Consider the following 24,471-nt stretch of genomic DNA (forward strand, 5'->3'; position numbering starts at 1 on the left):
ACAAGAGGACTTAACTAATATTTTGGAGAGTATTTTTTGATTAGCTTACTCTTTTTTATACTTCACAGAAATTTCAAGTGAAGCAGTATGATCATCCTCATTTCAGAAATGAAGAGACTGATGCATACAAGGAAAGTAATGTGTGCTAAGCCCCAGCACAAGATATTGGAGGAAGGGCTTCGGTTTCCAGTTTCAGTCTTTTGTTTTCCTAGTTCTATGGGCTCTGCTGCCCCCTCTAAAAATGAACAAGGGGAAGAGAGATTGGCTGAAAACTGCGAGAAGGAATGGCTCTGAATTAAGAGTTTCTGGGAGGAATACTGAGGAAACAGACCCCGCAGCTTTGTTGACTGACTCCGCAATCCTGTTTTGCTCTGATGCTTTAATTCAGCCTGGCGGGCTCCAGCCATTAGCAGAGGGCATCGCCAGGAGGAGACTGGTGAGAGCATTTCGGAGGCACGCGCGCATCGTGGCACGAGTAGCTTGGGTCATGACCAAAGAGCGAAGGATCCAAAAGTCAGCTAACTGGACAGATCAAGATTTAGATTTGTCTTGTTTTGTTTTGTTTTTGTGACCCTTTGTTTTCTCTTTCCTATTCTAGCTTTTGCCCTGAGCAGCAGCGTACACCACCCGGGCTGCCGGCTTTTGAATCTGAATGCGCACTACCCAACTTGTAAACTGTCAACAGACACCAGTTCAGGAAATTGCAACCAATTGATCGCGGGCAAACAGGATCTGAACTCGCTTCTGCTTCCCGTTGGAGCGCAGCGACCGCCCAGTTAGAGTTGCACCGGCGCCCTGCGCTCCAGCCCTGGCGGAGGGTTGGTCTTCCGCGCGCAGTCGTGCGGCGCTTTTCCGTGGTTCTGCGCGGGGTCCAGCCCCCCACCTCTGCTCCTATAAGCAAAAAGGAGAGCGACTCCTGGTTGCAGTTCTGGGATTTTACCATCTCCGCCAAGTCGCTGGGCTTCTGCCTCCCAGATCCGCCTCGAGCCAGCTCGAGATCTCCTCTCACCCTCAGCGCCCGCAGCTGGGACTGTCCGCCCCGCCTTCGCCCTAGCCCTCGCCCTGGCCTTGGCCCTGGCCTCTCCTCGGAGGATGTGGTGAGCCCGGCCCTAGTCCGGGGTCTGTCCTCGCCGGGCCGTCTCTCATAGAACTGAGGAGCGGGAGAATAAGGGAGGGGGTGGTGGAAGGTAGGAGTGGTGCGAACACCCAGAGTATCAAACTTGGGGGTGGCCAGTGGGGGTCAGGGGAGAAGAGAAGCCGTTGCAGGCGGCTGTGGGGTCCCGGGAGGGGGCTCTGGGCAGGGTCCCGCTGCGCGCGTTCCAAGCCCTCCAGGGGGAGAGACCTGGACTCTGTTTCCAGCTCCATCGCACGGAGAATTTCCGTCCAGCCTTCTCCATTGAGGGACCCTTGTCCCCCACCCTCCGCCCCTGTTTCTTTTTCCTCAAGGGAGGGATTCGTCTCCCGCCTCCGGAGCCTCGGATCCCCACACGCTCCTCTGGCCGCGCAGTGCGGGGCGGGGCGGTGCCCTTACGCTCTGCTGCGGAGGTGGGCTGCGGACCCCAGGGGCGCAAACCTCCTAGCGGCTCCGACTGTCAGGCGGACGCTGCGCTCTCCTGCTCTCCCGCGCGCGCGGCTGCCCAGCACCGTCGGATCGGACGGACTGGGCCTGCCTTTGGGAACCGCCCAGTGCCCTCTCCGGGTCGGCGGGCTAGATAATCATCAAACTGACAGGCGGCACACGTCTGGCTTCCACGTCTCAGCAGAAGCGCGAGGGCCGGGTCAGTACGTGTAAGTCCTAACTGATTCACCTTCTGGTAATGAGAACACCCCAAAAGAAGCTTTCGGGTCCTTTGAAGAGGGATGGGGGAGGTCCTCATGAGTGTAGGGGCTTTTGTTCCACATTTAGGCCGAAGATGGTCATTGTGGGTGAGACCATCCCTGTTTTCTACACTCACTGGAATACTCCTCACCATTGAAGAGTCTTGACTATTTCCCTGACTCTTCTTAGAGAGAGGTAATTATCTTTCTAGAACAGCAGGTTGTTACTCTTCCTGCCTCTTTAAAAATCAAACACCTGTTTAGCGGGGAAGGTCATACTGCATTCTCCAAAGCTGTTCAAGAACGGACACATTCATGAAGCGTTCGCTGGTTCTGCACCAGAAGGTCTCACTCCCTGGTAGGAGCATATGATGGACAAAAAGGAGGCAAAAGGAAAAGCTTTAAGGCTTTTGGAAATAGGGACACATCGTGTAAACTCAGTGACACGAAATACACAGTGCTGTTTTCAAAGGTCAGAGGCTCAAATAGACAGAAGAGGTACATTCCCAATCGCCTTGGTGAATATTTTCAACTTTCTGCTTATCAGGCAAATGGTCATGTCTTACATGCAACATTCTTGGATGTCCACACCCCCTCTCTCCAGGACTAATACATATAGGGCATATGGCATATTTTCTGGGATTCTTCCCTGAGAAAAATTCCTGGAAAGTTTTGTGATTGTAAAGGTATTAAGTTTTTACTAAGGCCAACCTGTGACAGTAAGAATACTGTTGCAAAAAAAACCCCACAAATTTAAATATGGAGTCAAAGCATAAACTTGTTTCCCACTTAGATAATTTGAAGTTCTTTGACTTTCTGGGGGAAAAAAGTCCTGAAGCCATTTTCCTATCTACGAAGAAATAGTTCTATAACTGAATCTCTAATGATTCACTCGTTCAAGAAAACTACCACTCACAGTTCTCCTTGAATGTCTTGAACAGTGTGATGCCTCATTTTTACCTTATTTCATGGAAACGTTTTCCCCCTTTTCTCTTCATCTTTGAATTGTTGTGCTTTTGAGTTTTTACTCTGGTGACTCCCTCTGTGTACTCTCTTATCCTCTTCCACTTTTCCAGAAGTGCAGTCATAAAATGATACATTCTCTGGGTAACACTCTGACCTGGTTGAAGGCCAGTCGTGTGCTTGAGAACAGCTATTAGAATCCACATGCTAATACCCTGTAGATCAATAATCATTCCTGTAGAGAAGCTTTAAAGAAGGGAATAAAGAAAATGAGACTGAAAAGAAAAAGCAAAATAAGTTAATAAATCAAATATGCTCCTAATAACCTTCAATCTTGGGCTTGCTCCCAATTTAGTTTGCTGCAAACCTCAAACTCAGACCTTCTGGAGTCTCATTAGTTCTGTTAAAGACTTGTCAGGATTGACTAATTGTGCTCTGTAGAGTCTCATTCTTAGTCTAAGGGAAATGAAAGGGCCCATCAAATAAAACACTCCAAGATTTGAATGGTTAGTTTCCACTTTCTCTAATCACTAAAGAAAGGAGGCAAGTGCAAAAGGCGGCCTGGACTCTTTAGAACATTCTATTTGAAATGTATTCAGAGAGAATGAGAATATATCAGTAAAGAATATGCACGAGTATGTGAAAATCTCTATCATCTTTGTGATAAGCAACTATTAGTGTGTGTGTGTGTGTGTGTGTGTGTGTGTGTGTGTGTTAAGCCCTTGGAGAGAGAAAGTTTCCTTGTGGTATGTACTGACTAACAATTTTTAATGTTCTAATCAGAGATTATATCTTGGAACAACTTTCTTGTAGAGGTGGTTACCTGATTAAGAACAAGAAAATAAGCACAGAGATGTCATATCAGAGCAAGAATCCTATATAAGCAATTATCTTCAGTAAAGGAAAGGATCAAAATTGTTACTTTGTACTTTGCCGACCTCAATTATTCAGTAAAATTGTGCTTTCCATATTTGCTAAGATTTAAACAATGGATGGAAACAATCCAGACTGTGTCCTACAAGACACAGCTGCGGTGAGGAGGCTGAAGGAAAACAACTGTGATGTGTCATGTGCTCCTTGCAGGATTAAAAGTGAACACAGGTTGTCGAGATAAGTGAATAGGGAGGGCAGAGAGGCATGAGAAAGGCTGATGTGTTGCTGGAATTGGAAGTAGTTTGGTATGACAGAAGCATCAGGTATATCCTAAGATGTCAGGAGAGATGAAGGTAGGGTTGAGTTCAAGGAAAGCTTTGAATGTCATACTGTGGAGTTGGGGTTTTCTTGTGTATGTCAGTGTTATCAGCCTGTACATGCAGCAGCTGTAGTGGGAGAGCAAATTAATGAAAGCATATATGCAGGGGAAGCTCAGCAGATCATGCAAAACAGAACCTATTCAAGAATGCAAAAGAGAAGGAATTTAACGCAGAAAATTGGTTACACAAGTGATGGAAGCCAAGCAGAGGATGTTGAGGCCACACAGGGATTAGCAAGAGCAAAGAATCATTACTACCTCCAGATAGAGGGACACAGGGAAAAAGCAGTATGACTTAATCCAGGGACCTTGTGCCTCCACTGGAAACAAAATCACTGCAAACCATTCTCGTGGGAGCCAGCCATAGAGGGATGGCTGAGGCACTGGTAAGAGGAGAGAGGGAGGGAGAAGAGTACAGTGGCTTCTGGATTCTCCCTTCCTCCTGCCTCCTAGTTACCTGCCAGTGCCTCCTGTTGGCCAAGTGCAGCCAGCATCCCAATGTCCTGGGCACCTGGAAATATGGTCAACAAGAGTCAGCCCTCCAGCATCAGGGGAAGAATGGAGCTGAGCAAACAGACTCAGCCAGACATTGTCTGTGGCATGAATAAATATGACTCACCTACCAATGTAGGTAGATGTGATTATGATTAATAAAAAACAAATTCATTTCAAAGAGGTTCTGAATTAATGGTGGCAGCCTTTTTTCATTATGAGCATATTCAAGAAGTACTACCATTATGATGTTGGGCTCCGGATGTTTTTATAGACTTGAGAAGGTAACTTTATATTAGAAACTGATTAGTATTATTTGAAGCAATTTGGAGATGTTGGGGAAATGAAGTGATCACATCTGAATTTCAGAAAAAACACTTTAATGTCAGAGTATGCTCTATTCAGTAAATGTAAGAGCTTTAGAGTAGGGGCACTATCCTGTTGTTTTTTCCCCCAGCACAAATCCTAATTCCTGACAGTGGGTTTTAAATACTTGCTGAATGCACGTTTGAATAAGTATAAGCATCATGAGAGTGGAGCCACCTCTGGCATTTAGTAGATGCTTAATTATATTAGTTAAGTGAATGAATGAATGAATGAGGAAAGAAATGAAGAAAGGAAGGATAGGGAAAAGGGAGATAAGTTAGACAACTATTAGAGTTATTACAGTAGGAAATCAAGAAGGACAAAATTAACGTGGTAGAAATAAGAGGACCATTGGGAGAGATATTTAAGAATAGTCTGAGGGGTCTCTTAAACATGTGGGCTAAAGGAGATGAAAAAGCCTGTGTAGTTACCTGCTTCTTAGCTTTACGTGGCTTAATTAATGAGGATAGTATTGACCTAAGTAGGACACACAGAAGGATTCTGAGGTTGAGGTGGGTGACTAGAAAAGAAAGGTGTTAAAACTTTTGTATTCAGGGATTAGAGATGAAATTCAGATTGGACATATTTTCATACAGTTCCTATGTAGGATTCTGCTGTATGTCAGGTAGGAAGTTTATTTCAGATCATAAAAAAAGCTGCTGTTTTACACAGCCTACCTATTTTTAACGCTAATCCCTACATTAGAAAAACTGGCTATGAAACAGAATCTGCTCAGTTTATCTTAAATATTTTATGCTCCTAAAGTCCAAGCACCAGGCAAAGGATTTTAATATTTGTCTCTTTTCTGTGCAATTAGTTGCTATATTTATAAATGTAAAACAGTCAAGATATTGAAGCAAACTTTATCTACCTTAAAATTAATTTGATGAATTTATAGCAGTTATAAAATTAATTGATAATGTTTGTAATATCCATCTCACTTAAAATGGATTGAATCAATTTGGTCGCATTCACAAAGGACTTGTGTCTATACTATAGACATTACATTTTGCCTTCATAATATACATTTCAGGGATCTGATTTAATTCATCCATATTTGTGAATAGACCTATTAAGGGTCCACTTTATTGAAATGTTCTACTATATGCAAATTTAGGGATCAGAGGACAGGTACTTTGAGCCCCAACCAAAATGAAACCAACCCATTTGTGATATTCCTTGCACCCTTGAGTTTTCCTCGTTCCATATTTGTTCATTTTTTAAATTGTAGATTCTTGTGCTAGTTGATGAAAATGGGCCCATTAGGTGCAGAGGCTGATGAGAACCAGACAGTGGAAGAAATGAAAGTGGAGCAGTTCGGTCCAGGGCACACCACTCCTAGAGGGGAGCTGGCCCCTAACTCTGAGCCGGAGCTTATAGACAGCACGAAGCTGATTGAGGTACAGATCGTCCTTATATTGGCCTATTGCTCCATCATCTTGCTTGGGGTGATTGGCAATTCCTTGGTGATCCATGTGGTGATCAAATTCAAGAGCATGCGTACAGTAACCAACTTTTTTATTGCCAATCTGGCTGTGGCGGATCTTCTGGTGAACACCCTGTGCTTACCATTTACACTTACCTACACCTTAATGGGGGAGTGGAAAATGGGTCCCGTCCTATGCCACTTGGTGCCTTATGCCCAGGGCCTGGCAGTACAAGTGTCCACCATCACGTTGACAGTAATTGCCCTGGACCGGCATCGTTGCATTGTCTACCACCTGGAGAGCAAGATTTCCAAGCGAATCAGCTTCTTGATTATTGGCTTGGCTTGGGGCATCAGTGCCCTGCTAGCAAGCCCCCTGGCCATCTTCCGGGAGTATTCACTGATTGAGATTATTCCGGACTTTGAGATTGTGGCCTGTACTGAGAAGTGGCCTGGTGAGGAGAAGAGCATCTATGGCACTGTCTACAGTCTTTCTTCCTTATTAATCCTGTATGCTTTGCCTCTGGGCATCATCTCTGTTTCCTATATTCGTATCTGGAGTAAACTTAAGAACCATGTCACCCCTGGAGCTGCTAATGACCACTACCATCAGCGGAGGCAAAAAACCACCAAAATGCTGGTGTGTGTGGTGGTGGTATTTGCAGTCAGCTGGTTGCCGCTCCATGCCTTCCAACTTGCTGTCGACATTGACAACAAAGTCTTGGACCTGAAGGAGTACAAACTTATCTTCACTGTGTTCCACATCATTGCCATGTGCTCCACCTTTGCCAACCCCCTTCTCTATGGCTGGATGAACAGCAACTACAGAAAAGCTTTCCTCTCAGCCTTCCGCTGTGAGCAGAGGTTAGACGCCATTCACTCTGAGGTATCTGTGACATTCAAGGCTAAAAAGAACCTGGAAGCCACAGAGAACAATGGTCCTAATGATTCTTTCACAGAGGCTACCAACGTCTAAGGCAACTGCCATGTGAAAATATATGGATGAATTCTGACCAGAGCTGTAAACCTGGTTGAGTGGGGCGTGCAGGTGCATCCTCATTTCCCATTTTAAGGAAGCATCTGAATGGAAGCATCTGCAGTGTAATTCATGGAAAACTGGTTGTCAGAGTCTAGTAAAAACACTCAAATTCAAAGACAAGGCAACAAAAGTTTGCTTACAGTTGCTTAGATTGTAGGTTGAATTATGAATAAAAGCAGAGAGAAATGGTTTTGACTGTTTCCCAGAGTGAAGGAAACATGAACAAGGAGTTGGTGTTATCAGCATTGCTAAGAGGTGGTGGGTAAAAAAGTTGACTTTAAAATCACATTAGGGCATAGAACGGGGATGACGTATAATTCACTGCTCCCCCCTCATCTGATGAAAAGGCTGTCAACACCAATTTCCCTAGAAAGCCACAGACTCTTCTCTATTGTATTTTGCCTTTTTGTTATTCTTCCTATGGACTAAAACCATCAGAGAACACTGCAGGTAAATGTTACCAACTATTTGAATGACTTCAAGGAAATAAACCGAAATTTTCTATGTAATTAGTGTTTTGGCAAATGATGGGGGGAATCTTTACCACCCAGTTAGCCAATTGTTTTTTAAAACCAAATGCACATTTAATGAAAAGTTTCTTCAACTTAGAATCAAAGGCTGAAATTCTCAGAGAAATGTAAACCATCATTTAACTTCTCATTTCAACTTGTCCCTGCTTTGTATAGTTACTATTTGAATAACAAGTAAGCATGCCACACAATACTTTTAATCATTGCTAATTGTAACTTTTTGAACACATTTTACTCCTATGTTGGAGTTGAGTTTGTCTTCACTAAAAATTAAATCAGATTAGGAGATAGTTTTGTGGCATTTTGCGGTTATTTGTAAGCAGTTTTTGCACAGGTACATACTCTAATGTGTTTACTGCAGTGTTATTATTATTTACTTTTGAAATTCATCTTCCATGGACCCATTCATGATTCATAAAACAATGTAATTTCATCAAAATGGAACCCATCTGGTAAGAACTATTAAAAACATTACATTCATTCCACTTTAAAAATGTTCAGTTTGGACCAGTTTCAACATAAGTTATCCTCCTTTCAAAATAATTAGCTATATTTTTGGATAACTTCTGAATATATACATAATAAAATTTTACCTATAAATAGTGGAACATAGATGCTGTAATACTTTTCTTTTAATGATTTTGTGAATACAATTTTTATTTCAATATTATCCAACCAAAGATGCTTAAAACCCTATTACATTCATGAAAAATAATTGAGATATTAAAATAGCTGTACTTCTTTGAATGTTGTTAATGAGGTTTCATTGTAATCATATTTTTTATAAGTATGACTGAATTTGTGAATAGATTCCTTAAATTTTAAGTAAATTCAGCATGACTGTTGCATTTAGTTATAAACATTAACTTTGTGAACAGGAGCAACTTATTTTATGGATACATTTAAAATTCGTATTATGGCTCTTACTGAATTATTTTCATGCTAGAAATAAAAGACTGGTCTTGAAGTAGACTGCATTTTTGGAATACTGAAAAAGAATGAAAACAATGGAAGTTAGATTAAGTGTAAGACTGAATAAGAAGTTGACAAATAATGTATATCTGTAACATATAATTGAATAATTCATTTTTCTCTTGGACTTGGCGTAACTGTCCCAGAAGAAGCTTTTTGTCTTTTAAATAGCAGTTACTTTGCTTAAGATGCTAATAGATAATTGTGCTCAAAGATTTTTTTTCCTCTTGGAGAATTCTTACACTGTAGGAAATGTGCATGCTACTGTATCACCTGTTGTCATAGTAAATTATTAGAATCCAATTAATACTTGTGATCTAATTAATTATGTTAACTCATTAATAAAATGTCTTTTATGTAGTGATTTTATCTGTTGAATAAAAAGAATTTAGGAAATTAGAGAAATGTGTGTTAATTTATGTCAGAGTTCCTGTCCAAGATGAGACAGCCTTTGACACAACTAAAGAAAGGGAAATCATGGTGGCTCCTACGCAGTTAGTCTAGTGCTCTCTCCAGTCTGTACATGAACTTGAGTCAATGTATTCATTCCTGTGGTTGCAGATATAAACCATATTCTGACAATGCCTGAATATACCTCTATTTTCAGACCTGACCTTTCTTCTGGACGTCAAACCTCTATCAGCCCACTTGACGTGCCCACATAGTTTCTCACCAGCAGATCAAACCCAGTGTGTCTAAGTCAGAACCTGCCATTTTGATCCACACCCCACCCCACCTCCACTTTGTTTCCCTGTATTGCCTGTCCCAGTCATGACACTGCTATCCACCCAGTTCCCAAAAGTGTAAGCACTTTGGAGTCACTCTTGTCTCTTCTGTCTCTTTATAACACATGGCCAATTAATTCTCACATTTTGTGCTGATTCCTAGATGTTTCTTGAATCAATTCACTTTTCTCCATCCCTGTACTCCCCACCATAGTTCAGGTGGTGATTATCTCCCTAGACCCCTATATCTCTCAACTGGTTTAATGTAGCAACTTCCTAATTGTTCTTTCTATATCTCATCATTTTCCTATCCAATCCAACTTTGCCCACTAGCCAAGTGATTTTTCAAAAAACTCAAATTTTATCAAATCACTTTTCCCCTCATCATTCTTATGCCAAAATCTTTCTATGACTTGGAAGGATGTATAGTACCTCGTTGTACCTATATGTTTTACCCCTTGCAGATTCTCTCTTTTTCCAATCTTTGCTACATATGGAGCATATGAAGGCAGGGGACCAGGACTGTTTTAATCATTGTGTTATCACAGGTACTTGCAGTTCCTGGCACCAAGTAAGTGCTCAGTAAATATCCATCAAGGAAATTGAATTGATGAGTCAAGTAAATATTAAAGCAGATTTGAAGATACATCCATAAGGATGTAAATGATAAGCTACACGATAGGAAACCATCTTTATCATACAACTTGTAGAAAAGTAAGGTTTTAGCTATGCTGGAATCCAGTAAAGGTGCATATTTGTTCAAGATTAGATTGGCTTTATTTTTTGAAGGCCATTAAGGATAGACATTGGCATAGTTGAAGGAGCTCTATAAATAGATTCCACTTATGGCTCACTCAGAATTATCTAGAACCTTGTACAAGGGAAGCATGTAGCAGCCAATGAAGTCTATTAGTCATGATTCAGATAGCTAAGGAGAAGCGATCACAGGTATTTCCAGTAAAAAGTCATTTAATACAGGAAATTAAAATCTTGCAAAACCATTGGAGGAACTGGAAAAGTGAAAGTTAGGAAAAGCCTCCACTGACATTGAGGAAACAAGGAAGTGCAAAATTGCAGAAAACCACAACGAATACCTACAGCAGCAATGTGGACAATACACAGGAATAAGCATAAATTTATCTGTGAAAATGTTATTGCCTCCTGCTAAAGCCACTCTCCTGCTCATCCCTCCCATAGACTCAGTAATGTCTTTTGTTTCTCTTCTGCTTTCCAAAATTCATGTGAGTATCTCTCACTTGTGAAATATAACATAAGCCTTGCTGGCAGGGATTTGGGGAAATGTAGTTCTTAGGTTTCCAGACCCTACAATACAGGCAAGAGCTTTGAATGGAGAATATGGTGCTTAATTGCTGTCCAACAATCTGGCAATCTTGAGAACTGCCCAAATGGTGCAATTTCTAGTTGCAACCACATTTTCTCCTTCTCTGTACCTCTGGGTTCTTCAGAGTTGCAGTGATGCAAGTTAACTATGCCTTTTTTCTCTTATCCAGGCCAATGTGTTAAAGATACTCTTTAAGCCCGGCCGTAGTGCTCCCGGGGACCTTTCCCAGAGGAGCCAGGTTTTCTCTGCCCCCGGCTCTCCCTCCGAACCGGCGCCCGACGCCTCCCCCTCCCGGGGACTTTGGATCCCGCAGGAATCTCCTGCAGTTGCGCTAATGGGTGGTGGGGGCCGGTGGTTTGTGAGCCGCGGGAGAGAGGGAAGTGAACGTCCGTTCACAGCCCTTTGTGCGTTTGCGTCCCCAGCGTGTGTCGCTTATGGAGGGAGTGTGTGCGCAGAGTGTTGCGGACCCATCGGAGTGTGACCTGGATCTCCGCGCGCTTGGCGATTGCCGGCCACCTGGAGGAGCATTGCTTGGTCCGCGTGGTAGCTGAAAAGCTTGAGTGACGCCAATGGGATCAAGTAGCAATCCACCTCAGGAAATAGAAATTGGAGAATCTGGTTTTGCTCTATTATTTCCTCAAATTGAAGGAATAAAAATAAAACCCTTTCATTTTATTATGGATCCAAAGAAATTAACACTAGAAAGGCATCAACTCACTGAAGTAGGTCTTTTAGATAACCCTGAGCTTCGTGTGGTCCTTGTATTTGGCTATAATTGTTGTAAAGTGGGAGCCAATAATTATCTGCAGCATGTAGTGAGCACTTTCAGTGATATGAATGTCATCTTGGCTGGAGGCCAGGTGGACAACCTGGCATCGCTGACCTCTGAAAAGACCCCTCTGGATATTGATGCCACCGGTGTGGTTGGACTATCATTTAGTGGACATCGTATCCAGAGTGCCACAGTGCTTCTCAATGAGGATGTCAATGACGAGAAGACTGCTGAGGCTGCGATGCAGCGCCTCAAAGCAGCCAACATTCCAGAGCAGAATACCATTGGCTTCATGTTTGCGTGTGTTGGTAGGGGCTTTCAGTATTATAGAGACAAGGGGAATGTGGAGGCTGATGCATTTAGAAAGTTTTTTCCTAGTGTTCCTTTATTTGGCTTCTTTGGAAATGGAGAAATTGGATGTGATCGCATAGTCACTGGAAACTTTATATTGAAGAAATGTAATGAGGTAAAGGATGATGATCTATTTCACAGCTATACAACAATAATGGCACTAATTCATCTTGGGTCATCTAAATAAAGCCACCTGTAAAGTGGCTTTCACAATGTATAACTTTTGGGTTCTGTCTTTTCCAGAAAATGGAAACTTGGGATATGTATATTACAAACAAAAAACTTTATATGTATCTGTTTTGTAGCTTTGACATTCTGAAGATTATTTGGTAGTTTTTAATATATTAGGTGAAGGACAAGTTTGTACATAATGTAATGCAAGACCGGGAGTTGAGAGCTTTTGCATCAGGCACAAGTGAACCAATTATGGCTATACTGCACCAGATATGTAGCTGCTGTGTGATAGGACTTTAAATAGTCTTCTGCATAGGAAGACTGAAAAAGGATTCATCAACAGAAAGGAGATTTAAGACATTCCATGACTACCTCTGCAATGTTAGATGATCTTTCAGCAGACTCATGAAGATATTTTTCTCCCTTAATAAAGGAGAAAAATACACAGATGGCTTGGGAAATTTTTCTCTGCTTTACAATTTTACCATTTTTTTCAGAAGCTGTAACAAATTGCTGACTTTTTACTTATTTGATAAATGTTAAAGAACTATTTTTGTTTTAGTACTCTAAAGTTGCTTAGTCAAATAAATTGCCAAGACTAATCAGTATTTTATTACCTTATAAGGAAAAAAATTTTCCTTTTCCCTCAATAAAGAAATTGCAACAGAAAAAAAAAAAAAAGATACTCTTTAAAACTGGCCTATTAGTACAGGTGGACTAAGGAGTAAAGTACCAGTAAAGACCATTTTGGAAAGGAGGAAGAAAGATTTATACCAAGACTTTAAAAACAACAATCTAAAAACCACACAAGGATATACATTCTGAATTAGCCTCCTAGGATGAGCAAAGGAAATGATGTTTCAGGGAGAAAATAATTTTAAAATTTTCAAGTTCATGAGATGAAATATTAAATTATAAGGCAACAAAAGATAAAGAGTTTACTTTTCCTTAAGAAAACAAAGTCTAAAGAAACACAAAAATAGTGGAGAATACAAACATCTTCATGATTATGTCTTATGACATTAAACAAAGGTAGGAGTTTTATTTAACAAAGGGTTACTAAGGGTTGATTTGTGAAGATTTATAAAAGACACCTGTCTGTTAGATCACTGACCTTTTTCTGCCTTGGTACACTGGTCAGATGTCCATATACTTTACAAGTTTTCCTGGGTATGGAAGAGTTTATAGGAAAGACTGTGAGTTATGACATTCACATGTTATCTGTAACTCCAACTCTTTCTTTTTAATTGGTGAATGTGTAAGTGAATGGAAGTAAACAGAAATGACTAACCCTGAATCTACTCTCCTTTATAAAAAAATCATTACCAAGTTTAAACACTTTAACAAATTACTTGTAAAACACCACATATGCTACAGGTGTGAGTTGTCACATTAAAATTTAAACATGCTGCATTATCTTCAAAAGAAACAAAGAAAAAGCAATTGAAGATTTTAAATTTGTTTTTTGCCCTTCTCATAGGAAAGTAACACACATCGTAAAAAAAAAAAAAGTACAGATATGTATATATGCACAAATACACACATTTAATTACAAACAAAATCACGATGATGTACACTATCATTCGATATTGTATATTGCCTGTTTATAAACCATCCAACTATGTAACAGTGGTTATTAACCTTTTTCCATATGACACACAATTCCTACCAGGGCCCTGTGAAAGTATTTACCAGTGGCCTGTGGGTAGGACAGGGTGAAGACAGTGGGGGAATGCATTTTGGAATGTGAACAAAAATAATTTGGATATAAGCTGTTCTGCATAAAAGCTCCTTGGTGAGAGTTACCAACCAGTTGATAATCGAAGATGATACATACCATACTGGTGCTTATCATTTTGAACATCAACACATTTAAAAATGTCATCTATTAGGATAGAATAAGCTACAATCAGCCTCTAAGTACTCATAGATCTATTGTGCAATTATTCCTGTTCTCTGATAGAAGAAAATCGGAGTCTTGTTTTGAGAATGCAACTGAAGGGAAGAGAAAAGTGGATTCAGTGGATGTATTTAGAGTCAGGACTGCTGAGTGCACTGTGTATATTAAGTTGGAGCCAAATACCATCACTCAAAATAGATCTACAATTATATCTGGATCCCATCAGACTTGACCATATTGAGGGATGTAACAACAGGGTCTAGGGGAACAGAGATAATGTAATTTTAGATTCACTGAAGTAATAATAAGAGAGGTTTGACACTGAAGGATTTCTTCTGCCTTTTTGTTCCAGGAAAAATAATTTACTGGAAGTAAAATCTTCCTACTTACTACTACAAGGACAACTCCATGTAAACAGCTTTTGTCAAAGGCACAAAAAGCCACAAATGGACAGATACAGTACACTTAATAGCTTATGACCTCTAAAGCTCCACAGGAGATATACAAACCTGGTTTGTCTCCATTATAAGGATTTTACATTTACTTTCTGATGTTTAGCTTAAATGTCTAAAATTAGATGTAGGCATTCCTTACCTAGGAGGACCTCATGAGAATTACTTATAACTGTCATTACATTCCAAGACAACATGAAACAGATGATTATAGTCATGAGTATTCATTAAAATACAAGTCCCAGCAGCTTTTTTTTCTTCTAGTGGATATAATTTAAAGTATACTAATGGAATTTTGGAACTTTTGATATTGTGATGTGGTGCTATGCAAAAACATAGTTGAGCATATACCTTGAGCTTAGAGTTTTGCTATTAGTGCTAATCACTTGTACTGATAGATTATTCAACATCTCTTACTGATTACACTTTGCCCACCAGCACATTTTTACAGGTATGACTGTACAACAGAGTTATGTTGTCCTTGCAGAAAACTCAACAATTAATAGCGTTCTTTACAATATCTTCTGTTATTCCCAAGCGTAAGTCCCTCTCATGAGTTTTCTCCTGTTGTCCTCCTCTCCAGTTCTGTTTCCTACTGACAGAGATTGGCTGGAAGGACAAGTGAGGTGAACAGGGTTCCAAGGAGCATGTAATATACTCCATAATGCTGGGAAGACCAGTGGGTGAATCTGCATCAGGCAACGCTTAAAGTTGGAGAGTCAGAGCAACAGCCGATTTCAAGGGAGCAGTCTTAAAGGGGTCATGGAACTAAGCATCAGCATCTGAACAGGGCCTGGACCAAACCAGGAAGCAGAAACTGTGAGATAAGAGGGAGGCAGGAGCAAAGTAATAGCTGAACCACTGTGGAGAGCAATGCTAAGTGAAGGGTCCTGGACAAAGGTGGAAAATCTTAGATAAGTATCTCCTTATATAAACTGCGTATAGTCATGACAGCAACACTCAATCCTTTTAGTTAAAATTATCTGCAAGCTCTCATAACTCTCTAGAAGAAAACATTTTAATTAATTATCAGGGTTTTTTTAAATAGCTGGGAGTTCATTCATTCAACACATAATTACATAAGTTTACTGAAGCTTAAAATAGAAAATTCTTGTGATAATTACTTCCTGATTTTCACCCTATTCAGAATGAGGTGTAGGAGAGAGTGCTTTCTATGGAGAGAGGGAGACATGGAGGGGAAAAAGCAGACAAAAAATTCTAAAGAAAAGGGGCAGAAGACACCCAGTAGTTTTCTGTTTGCCTTCATTGTGTACCTCAAATTGGTACCAGTTCACTGGAATATTCACTGAATTTCTGCAGCACTGCTGAAATCCCAGCCAGCCCTAGCACTCAGTCAAACCCCTACCATTTTATATTTTAATTAAAGTAAAATTTACAGTTAAAGGCACAGATTTAGGTACATAATGCCACGCATTTTGACAAGTGTATACACATATATAACCACTTACCTCAATCAAGATATAGATGATTCTCATCACTTCATAAAGATCCTTCATGTTCATTTTCAATCACCTCTACCCTATTCCAATAGCAAGCCATAGATTAATTTTGTCTATTCTTCAATTTCATACAAATGGAAACATAGACTATATATTGTTTATATCTGGCTTATTTTACATAATATAATGCTTTGGAGATTCATCCATTTGTTGTACATTCATTCATTTTTACTTTATTACTGGGTCATGTTCAATTTTGTGAGTACACTACAATTTATTTATCCATTCTCCTCTTGATAGACATTTGGGTTATTTCAGGGTTTTGGCTGTTATGACTAAATCTGCTATAAATTTTCTTTCCTAAGTCTTTTCATGCACATATATTTTTATGTCCCTGAGGAAAATACAAGCAACAGAATTACTAGGTCATGGAATATATATATAGTGAACTTTATGTAAGAAACTGCCAAAACATTTTTCAAATGGGGGTTACACTCTCACTTGAAAAATATGAGAGATCCAGTTGTTCCATACTTTTGCAACATTTGGTGTTGTCAGATGTTTAAATATTTTCCATTGTAATGGAAATTCCATAGTGCTTTCGATTTGCACTTATCTGATGATAAATGATGTTGATCACACCTATTCATCATTCATATATCTTCTTTGGAAAAGTCTATTCTTTATTCATGTCTACTGTACATTTTTTAAAATTGTATATTTTTGTTTTTTATTGAATTGTGGATCCCTATAAATTCTGGATATATACTGAACATAAACTTGATATATTCTCCTAAATACATGTATCACAAATGATTTTTCCCAGGAAGTGATAAAAGTTTTTAATTTTGATCAAATTCAATTGATCATTTTTTCTTTTAACATTAGTATTTTTTGTATCCTCTCTGAGAAATATTTGCTTACCCCAAGGCCAGAAAGATATTCTGTTTTCCCAGAAGCTTTACAGTTTTAGCTTTCACATCCATGATTCATCTCAATTAATTTTGGGTTTGGATTTATTTATTTTTCATATCTTTATCTAATTGTTCTGGCACCAATCACTAAAAAGACTTTAATGAAAAGCAAGAAGAACTACAATCCTGCAGCCTGTGGAACAAAAACCACACCCACAGAAAGATAGACAAGATGAAAAGGCAGAGGGCTATGTACCAGATGAAGGAACAAGATAAAACCCCAGACAAACAACTAAATGAAGTGGAGATAGGCAACCTTCCAAAAAAGAATTCAGAATAATGATAGTGAAGATGATCTAGGACCTCGGAAAAAGAATGGAGGCAAAGATCGAGAAGATGCAAGAAATGTTTAACAAAAACTTAGAAGAGTTAAAGAACAAACAAACAAAGATGGACAATACAATAACTGAAATGAAAACTACACTAGAAGGAATCAATAACAGAATAACTGAGGCAGAAAAATGGATAAGTGACCTGGAAGACAGAATGGTGGAATTCACTGCTGCAGAAGAGAATAAAGAAAAAAGAATGAAAATAAATGAAGACAGCCTAAGAGAGCTCTGGGACAACATTAACTGCACCAACATTTGCATTATAGGGGTCCCAGAACGAGAAGAGAAAGGACCTGAGAAAATTCTTGAAGGGATTATACTCAAAAACTGCCCTAATGTAGGAAAGGAAATAGCCACCCAAGTCCAGTAAGTGCAGAGAGTCCCATACAGGATAAACCCAAGGAGAAACACGCTGAGACACATAGTAATCATATTGGAAAAAATCAAAGACAAAGAAAAATTATTGAAAGCAGCACAGGAAAAACGACAAACAACATACAAGGGAACTCCCATAAGATAACAGCTGATTTCTCAGCAGAAACTCTACAAACCAGAAGAGAGTGGCATGATATACTTAAAGTGATGAAAAGGAAGAACTACAACCAAGATTACTCTACCCGGCAAAGATCTCACTCAGATTTGATGGAGAAATCAAAAGCTTTACAGACAAGCAAAAGCTAAGAGAATTCAGCACCACCAAACCAGCTGTACAACAAATGCTAAAGGAACTTCTCTAAATGGGAAACACAAGAGAAGAAAAGGACCTACAAAAACAATTAAGAAAATGGTAATAGGAACATACATATCGATAATTACCTTAAATGTGAATGGATTAAATACTCCAACCAAACCACACAGGCTTGCTGAATGGATACAAAAACAAGACCCATCTATATGCTGTCTACAAGAGACCCACATCAGCCCTAGGGACACATACAGACTGAAAGTGAGGGAATGGAAAAAGATATTCCATGCAAATGTAAATCAAAAGAAAGCTGGAGTAGCAATACTCATATCAGATAAAATAGACTTTAAAATAAAGAATGTTACAAGAGACAAGGAAGGCCACTACATAATGATCAAGAGATCAATCCAAGAAGAACATATAACAATTATAAATATATATGCACCCAACATAGGAGCACCTCAATACATAAGGCAACTGCTAACAGCTATAAAAGAGGAAATCAACAGTAATACAATAATAGTGGGGGACTTTATCACCTCACTTACACCAATGGACAGATCATCCAAAATGAAAATAAATAAGGAAACACAAGCTTTAAATGACACAATAGACCAAATAGATTTAATTGATATTTATAGGACATTCCATCCAAAAACAGCAGATTACACTTTCTTCTCAAGTGAGCATGGAACATTCTCCAGGATACATCACATCTTGGGTCACAAATCAAGCCTCAGTAAATTTAAGAAAATTGAAATCATATCAAGCATCTTTTCTGGCCACAACACTATGAGATTAGAAATGAATTCCAGGGAAAAAATGTAAAAAAAACAAACACATGGAGGCTAAACACTACATTACTAAATAACCAAGATATCACTGAAGAAATTATAGAGGAAATCAAAAAATACCTAGAGACAAATGACAATGAAAACACGATGATCCAAAACCTATGGGATGCAGCAAAAGCAGTTCTAAGAGGGAAGTTTATAGCTATACAAGCCTACGTCAAGAAACAAGAAAAAATCTCTCAAAAAAACTGCCTAAACTTACACCTAAAGAAACTGGAGAAAGAAGAACAAAAAAACCCCTCAAAGTTAGCAGAAGGAAAGAAATCATAAAGATCAGAGCAGATATAAATGAAATAGAAACAAAGAAAACAATAGCAAAGATCAATAAAACTAAAAGCTGGTTCTTTGAGAAGGTAAACAAAATTGATAAACCTTTCACCAGACTCATCAAGAAAAAGTGGGAGGGGACTCAAATCAATAAAATTAGACATGAAAAAGGAGAAGTTACAACAGACACCACAGAAATACAAAGCATCCTAGGAGACTACTACAAGCATCTCTATGCCAATAAAATAGACAACCTGGAAGAAATGGACAAATTCTTATAAAGGTATAACTTTCCAAGACTGAACCAGGAAGAAAGAGAAAATATGAACAGACCAATCAAAAGTAATGAAATTGAAACTGTGATTAAAAATCTTCCAACAGGGCTTCCCTGGTGGCTCAGTGGTTGAGAGTCCGCCTGCCAATGCAGGGGACACTGGTTTGTGCCCTGGTCCGGGAGGATCCCACATGATGCGGAGCAGCTGGGCCCATGAGCCATGGCCGCTGGGCCTGCACGTCCGGAGCCTGTGCTCCACAACGGGAGAGGCCACAACAGTGAGAGGCCCACATACCGCAAAAAAAAAAAAAAAAATCTTCCAACAATCAAAAGTCCAGTACGAGATAGCTTCACAGGTGAATTCTATCAAACCTTTAGAGAAGAGCTAACACCCATCCTTCTCAAACTCTTCCAAAAAATTGCAGAGAGGGCTTCCCTGGTGGTGCAGTGGTTAAGAATCCGCCTGCCAATGCAGGGGACGTGGGTTCATGCCCCAGTCCGGGAAGATCTCACATGCCGCAGAGCGGCTGGGCCCATGAGCCATGGCCGCTGAGTCTGCGCGTCCGGAGCCTGTGCTCCGCAATGGGAGAGGCCATAACAGTGAGAGGCCCATGTACTGCAAAAAAAAAAAAAAAAAAAATTGCAGAGAAAGGAACACTCCCAAACTCATTCTGTGAGGCCACCATCACCCTGAGACAAAAACCAGACAAAGATACTACAAAAAAAGAAAATTACAGACCAATATCACTGATGAATAGAGATGCAAAAATCCTCAACAAAATACTAGCAAACAGAATCCAAAAACACATTAAAAGGATCATACACCATGATCAAGTGGGATTGATCCCAGGGATGTAAGGATTCTTCAATATATTCAAATCAATCAATGTGATACACCATATTAACAAATTGAAGAATAAAAACCATTTGATCATTTCAATAGATGCAGAAAAAGCTTTTGACAAAATTCAACACCAGTTTATGATAAAAACACTCCAGATAGTGGGCATAGAGGGAACCTACCTCAACATAATAAAGGCCATATATGACAAACCCACGGCAAACATCATTCTCAATGGTGAAAAACTGAAAGCATTTCCAATAAGATCAGGAAAAAGGCAAGTGGGTCCACTCTCACCACTATTATTCAACATAGTTTTGGAAGTCCTAGACATGGCAATCAGAGAAGAAAAAGAAATAAAAGTATTACAAATTGGAAAAGAAGAAAAAACTGTCACTGTTTGCAAGTGACATGAAACTATACATAGAGAATCATAAAGATGCGACCAGAAAACCACTAGAGGTAATCAATGAATTTGGTAAATTTGCAGGATACAAATTAATGCACAGAAATCTCTTGCATTCCTATGCACTAATAATGAAAAATCAGAAAGAGAAATTAAGGAAATACTCCCACTTACCATTACAACAAAATAATAAATTACCTAGGAATAAACCTACCTAGGGAGACCTAAGACCTGTATGCAGAAAACTATAAGACACTGATGAAAGAAATTCAAGATGATACCAACAGATGGAGAGATATACCATTTTCTTGGATTGGAAGAATCAAAATTGTGAACATAACTATACTACCCAAAGCAATCTACAGATTCAATGCAATCCCTATCAAATTACCAATGGCATTTTTTACAGAACTGGAACAGAAAATCTTAACATTTTTATGGCGACACAAAAGACCCTGAATAGCCAAAGCAGTCTTGGGGGAAAAAAACGGAACTGGAGGAATCAGACTCCCTGACTTCAGACTATAATACAAAGCTACAGTAATCAAGACAATATGGTACTGGCACAAAAACAGAAACATAGATCAATGGAACAAGATAGAAAGCCCAGAGATAAATCCATGCATCTATGGTCAACTAATCTATGACAAAGGAAGCAAGGATATACAATGGACAAAAGACAGTCTCTTCAATAAGTGGTGCTGGGAAAACTGGACAGTTACATGTAAAAGAATGAAATTAGAACACTCCCTAACACCATACACAAAAATAAACTCAAAATGGATTTGAGACCTAAATGTAAGACCGGACACTATAAAACTCTTAGAGGAAAACATAGGAAGAACACTCTTTGACATAAATCACAGCAAGATCTTTTTTGATCCACCTCATAGAGTAATGGAAATAAAAACAAAAATAAACAAATGGGACTTAATGAAACTTCAAAGCTTTTGCACAGGAAAGGAAACCATAAACAAGATGAAAAGACAACCCTCAGAATGGGAGAAAATATTTGCAAATGAATCAACGGACAAAGGATTAATCTTTAAAATATATAAACAGCTCATGCAGCTCAATATTAAAAAAAACAAACAACCCAATCCAAAAATGGGCAGAAGACCTAAATAGACATTTCTCCAAAGAGGACATACAGATGGCCAAGAAGTGCATGAAAAGCTGCTCAACATCACTAATTATTAGAGAAATGCAAATCAAAACTACAATGAGGTATCACCTCACACCAGTTAGAATGGGCACCATCAGAAAATCTACAAACAACAAATGATGGAGAGGGTGTGGAGAAAAGGAGACCCTCTTGCACTGTTGTTGGGAATGTAAATTGATATAGCCACTATGGAGAACAGTATGGAGGTTCCTTAAAAAAGTAAAAATAGAATTACCATATGATCCAGCAATCCCACTACTGGGCATATACCCAGAGAAAACCATAATTCAAAAAGACGCATGCACTCCAATGTTCATTGCAGCACTATTTACAATAGCCAAGTCATGGAAGCAACCTAAATGCCCATTGACAGATGAATGGATAAAGAAGATGTGGTACATATATACAATGGAATATTACTCTGCTATAAGAAGGAAAGAAATTGGGTCATTTGTGGAGTCGTGGATGGATCTGGAGACTGTCATACAGAGTGAAGTAAGTCAGAAAGAGAAAAACAAATATCATATATTAATGCATATATGTGGAGCCTAGAAAAATGGTGCAGATGAACCGGTTTTCAGGGCAGAAGTTGAGACACAGATGTAGAGAACAAACGTATGGACACCAAGGGGGGAAAGTTTTGGTGGGAGGGGGTGTGATGGTGTGATGAATTGGGCAATTGGGATTGACATGTATACACTGATGTGTATAAAATTGATGACTAATAAGAACCCGCTGTATAAAAAAATAAATTAAATATCTTTTTTTAAAAAAGAGACTGTCCCACATTGAATTACACTGGCATCTTTGTTAAAAATCAATTGACTGTAAATGCTTCAAACTGTTTCTTGCTATTATATCCACTTGATCTATTTGTCTCTCCTTAAACCAATTCCACACTCTCCAGATTATTTTTATCTTAAAATCTGGTAATTATATCTGCCAAATTTTTTCTTTTTTGCAATATTATTTTGGCTATTCTCAGGCCTTTACATTTCCATATAAATTTTACCAGCTTGTCAATTTCTGTAGAAAAACACTCCAGAATTATGACTGAGGTTACATTGACTGTGTAGATCAAATTAGGGAGAATTGACATCCTAACAATATTAAGTCTTTTAATACATGACCATAGTATATCTTTTAGTATATTGTCTTTTAATACATAACAATAGAATAGTGTTTATTTGTATTATTTATCTTAATATTTTATGCTTAGTGTAGCTGTCTAACATACATTTTGGTAAAACTTATCATGTATTTTATGCTTTTAGATGCTATTAAAGTTGGAATTGTTTTCAATGTCATGGCCCAACTAGGCATTACTAGTATACAATTAACATCTTTTTTTGACATTGAAAACTTCTCATATTAATTTTAACACTGCTTGTGCAAGTGACAAGATAAGTGATGTAAATAATTCTACTCTTTGTGAATGAAGATGGTTTTTATTCTTCTTGCCAAATCTTAATGCTATTTATTTCATTTTCATGCATTATTGCTCTGGTTAGGACCTCTAGTAAAATGGTGATAGAAGGGTTAATAGTGAATATCTCATTTGTTTCCAACCTCTGGGATGGTTGGGGTGAAAATGTTTAATATTTGCCCATTAAGTATAATAACCATTGGGGTTTTTTGTAGATGCTGTTTACCAGATTAAGGTTGTAGTTTGCTAAGGTTTTCTTTTTTCTTTTTGAAATATCTAATGGGTTTTCAATTTTCTCAAATAATTTTTCTGCATCTCTTGAAATGATATGTTTTTCACTTTTGTATTTTAATATTATGAATTAAATTGGGTTTTTAATGTCACATCAACCTTACATTCCTGGTATAAGTCTCACATGGTTTGGATGTATTCTTTTTTTAATGTATTCTTCAAACCACTTTGCTAATATTTTGTTGAAGATTTTTGTATCTATGCTCATAAGGAATATTAGTCTATAAAATTATTATCTTGAAAACATTTCATAAAACATTTTAGCTAGTGTTTCCTCCTTTTCTATTTTATGAAGGAGTTTGCATAGTTAGTATTGTTTCTTTCTGAAGTATTTGACAGAATTCACCAATGAAATCATCTAGGCTTAGAGGTTTTCTCTGTGGGAAGGATTCTTCCTTTAAATTCCAATATCAATGTTAGATATTGGACTGTTCATTTTTTCTCTTTCTTCTTAGCTTGGTTTTGGTATATTTTCTCTTTCAAGGAATTTGTTTCTTTCATCTAAGTTGTTGACATTTTGACATTAAATAGATTATAGTATTCCCTGTTACTTTTTTTTTTATAGCAATCCCTTTGACTGCTCTCTCAAAAGGGGCAAGAGCCCAAATAGAGAAATCTGTTAAGAAGTCAATCTAATGAGTGATGATCAGAGCCTGGTTTTTTTTAATCTAGTGGGTTCATTAAAGAGATGAATAAATTAGAAACATTTTAGAAATTGAATGGACAAGAATTGCTCTGTATTCTATAACTTTCCTTCTGTCAATACATCCTAAAGTAGGGTCTCCATATCTAAAGATTGACAGTACTGATACTCGGTATATTTTTTTAAATTTGATTAGTTTATTTAAACTAAAAAACAGTTCACCCATTTCTCCCACTCCCCCTCTCTGCCTCTTGCAACCAGCAATCTATTCTATGTATC

General features: G+C 38.6%; 2 protein-coding genes across 2 annotated transcripts; both read left to right on the forward strand.

Moving 5' to 3' along the window:
• Window positions 1–466: 466 nt before the first annotated feature.
• NPY2R (neuropeptide Y receptor Y2) lies at window positions 467–8,244 on the forward strand. The gene is made up of 2 exons (XM_033403759.2): window positions 467–1,788; window positions 6,123–8,244. The coding sequence occupies exon 2, from the start codon at window positions 6,139–6,141 to the stop codon at window positions 7,291–7,293; it is 1,155 nt and encodes a 384-aa protein (XP_033259650.2). The 5' UTR covers window positions 467–1,788; window positions 6,123–6,138; the 3' UTR covers window positions 7,294–8,244.
• Window positions 8,245–10,498: 2,254 nt separating this feature from the next.
• On the forward strand, window positions 10,499–12,889 carry LOC101279607 (F-box only protein 22-like). The gene is given in 4 exon segments (XM_049709421.1): window positions 10,499–10,531; window positions 11,095–11,266; window positions 11,308–11,484; window positions 11,487–12,889. Coding segments are annotated over 4 exon segments (1,131 nt in total). The 3' UTR covers window positions 12,236–12,889.
• The last annotated feature ends 11,582 nt before the right edge of the window (window positions 12,890–24,471 follow it).

Source organism: Orcinus orca, chromosome 4, assembly GCF_937001465.1.
Source record: "Orcinus orca chromosome 4, mOrcOrc1.1, whole genome shotgun sequence".
Taxonomy (NCBI): domain Eukaryota; kingdom Metazoa; phylum Chordata; class Mammalia; order Artiodactyla; family Delphinidae; genus Orcinus; species Orcinus orca.

Coding starts and splice junctions, on each gene's coding strand:
- NPY2R (XM_033403759.2), top strand. CDS start 6,139: ATGAAAATGGGCCCATTAGGTGCAGAGGCTGATGAGAACCAGACAGTG.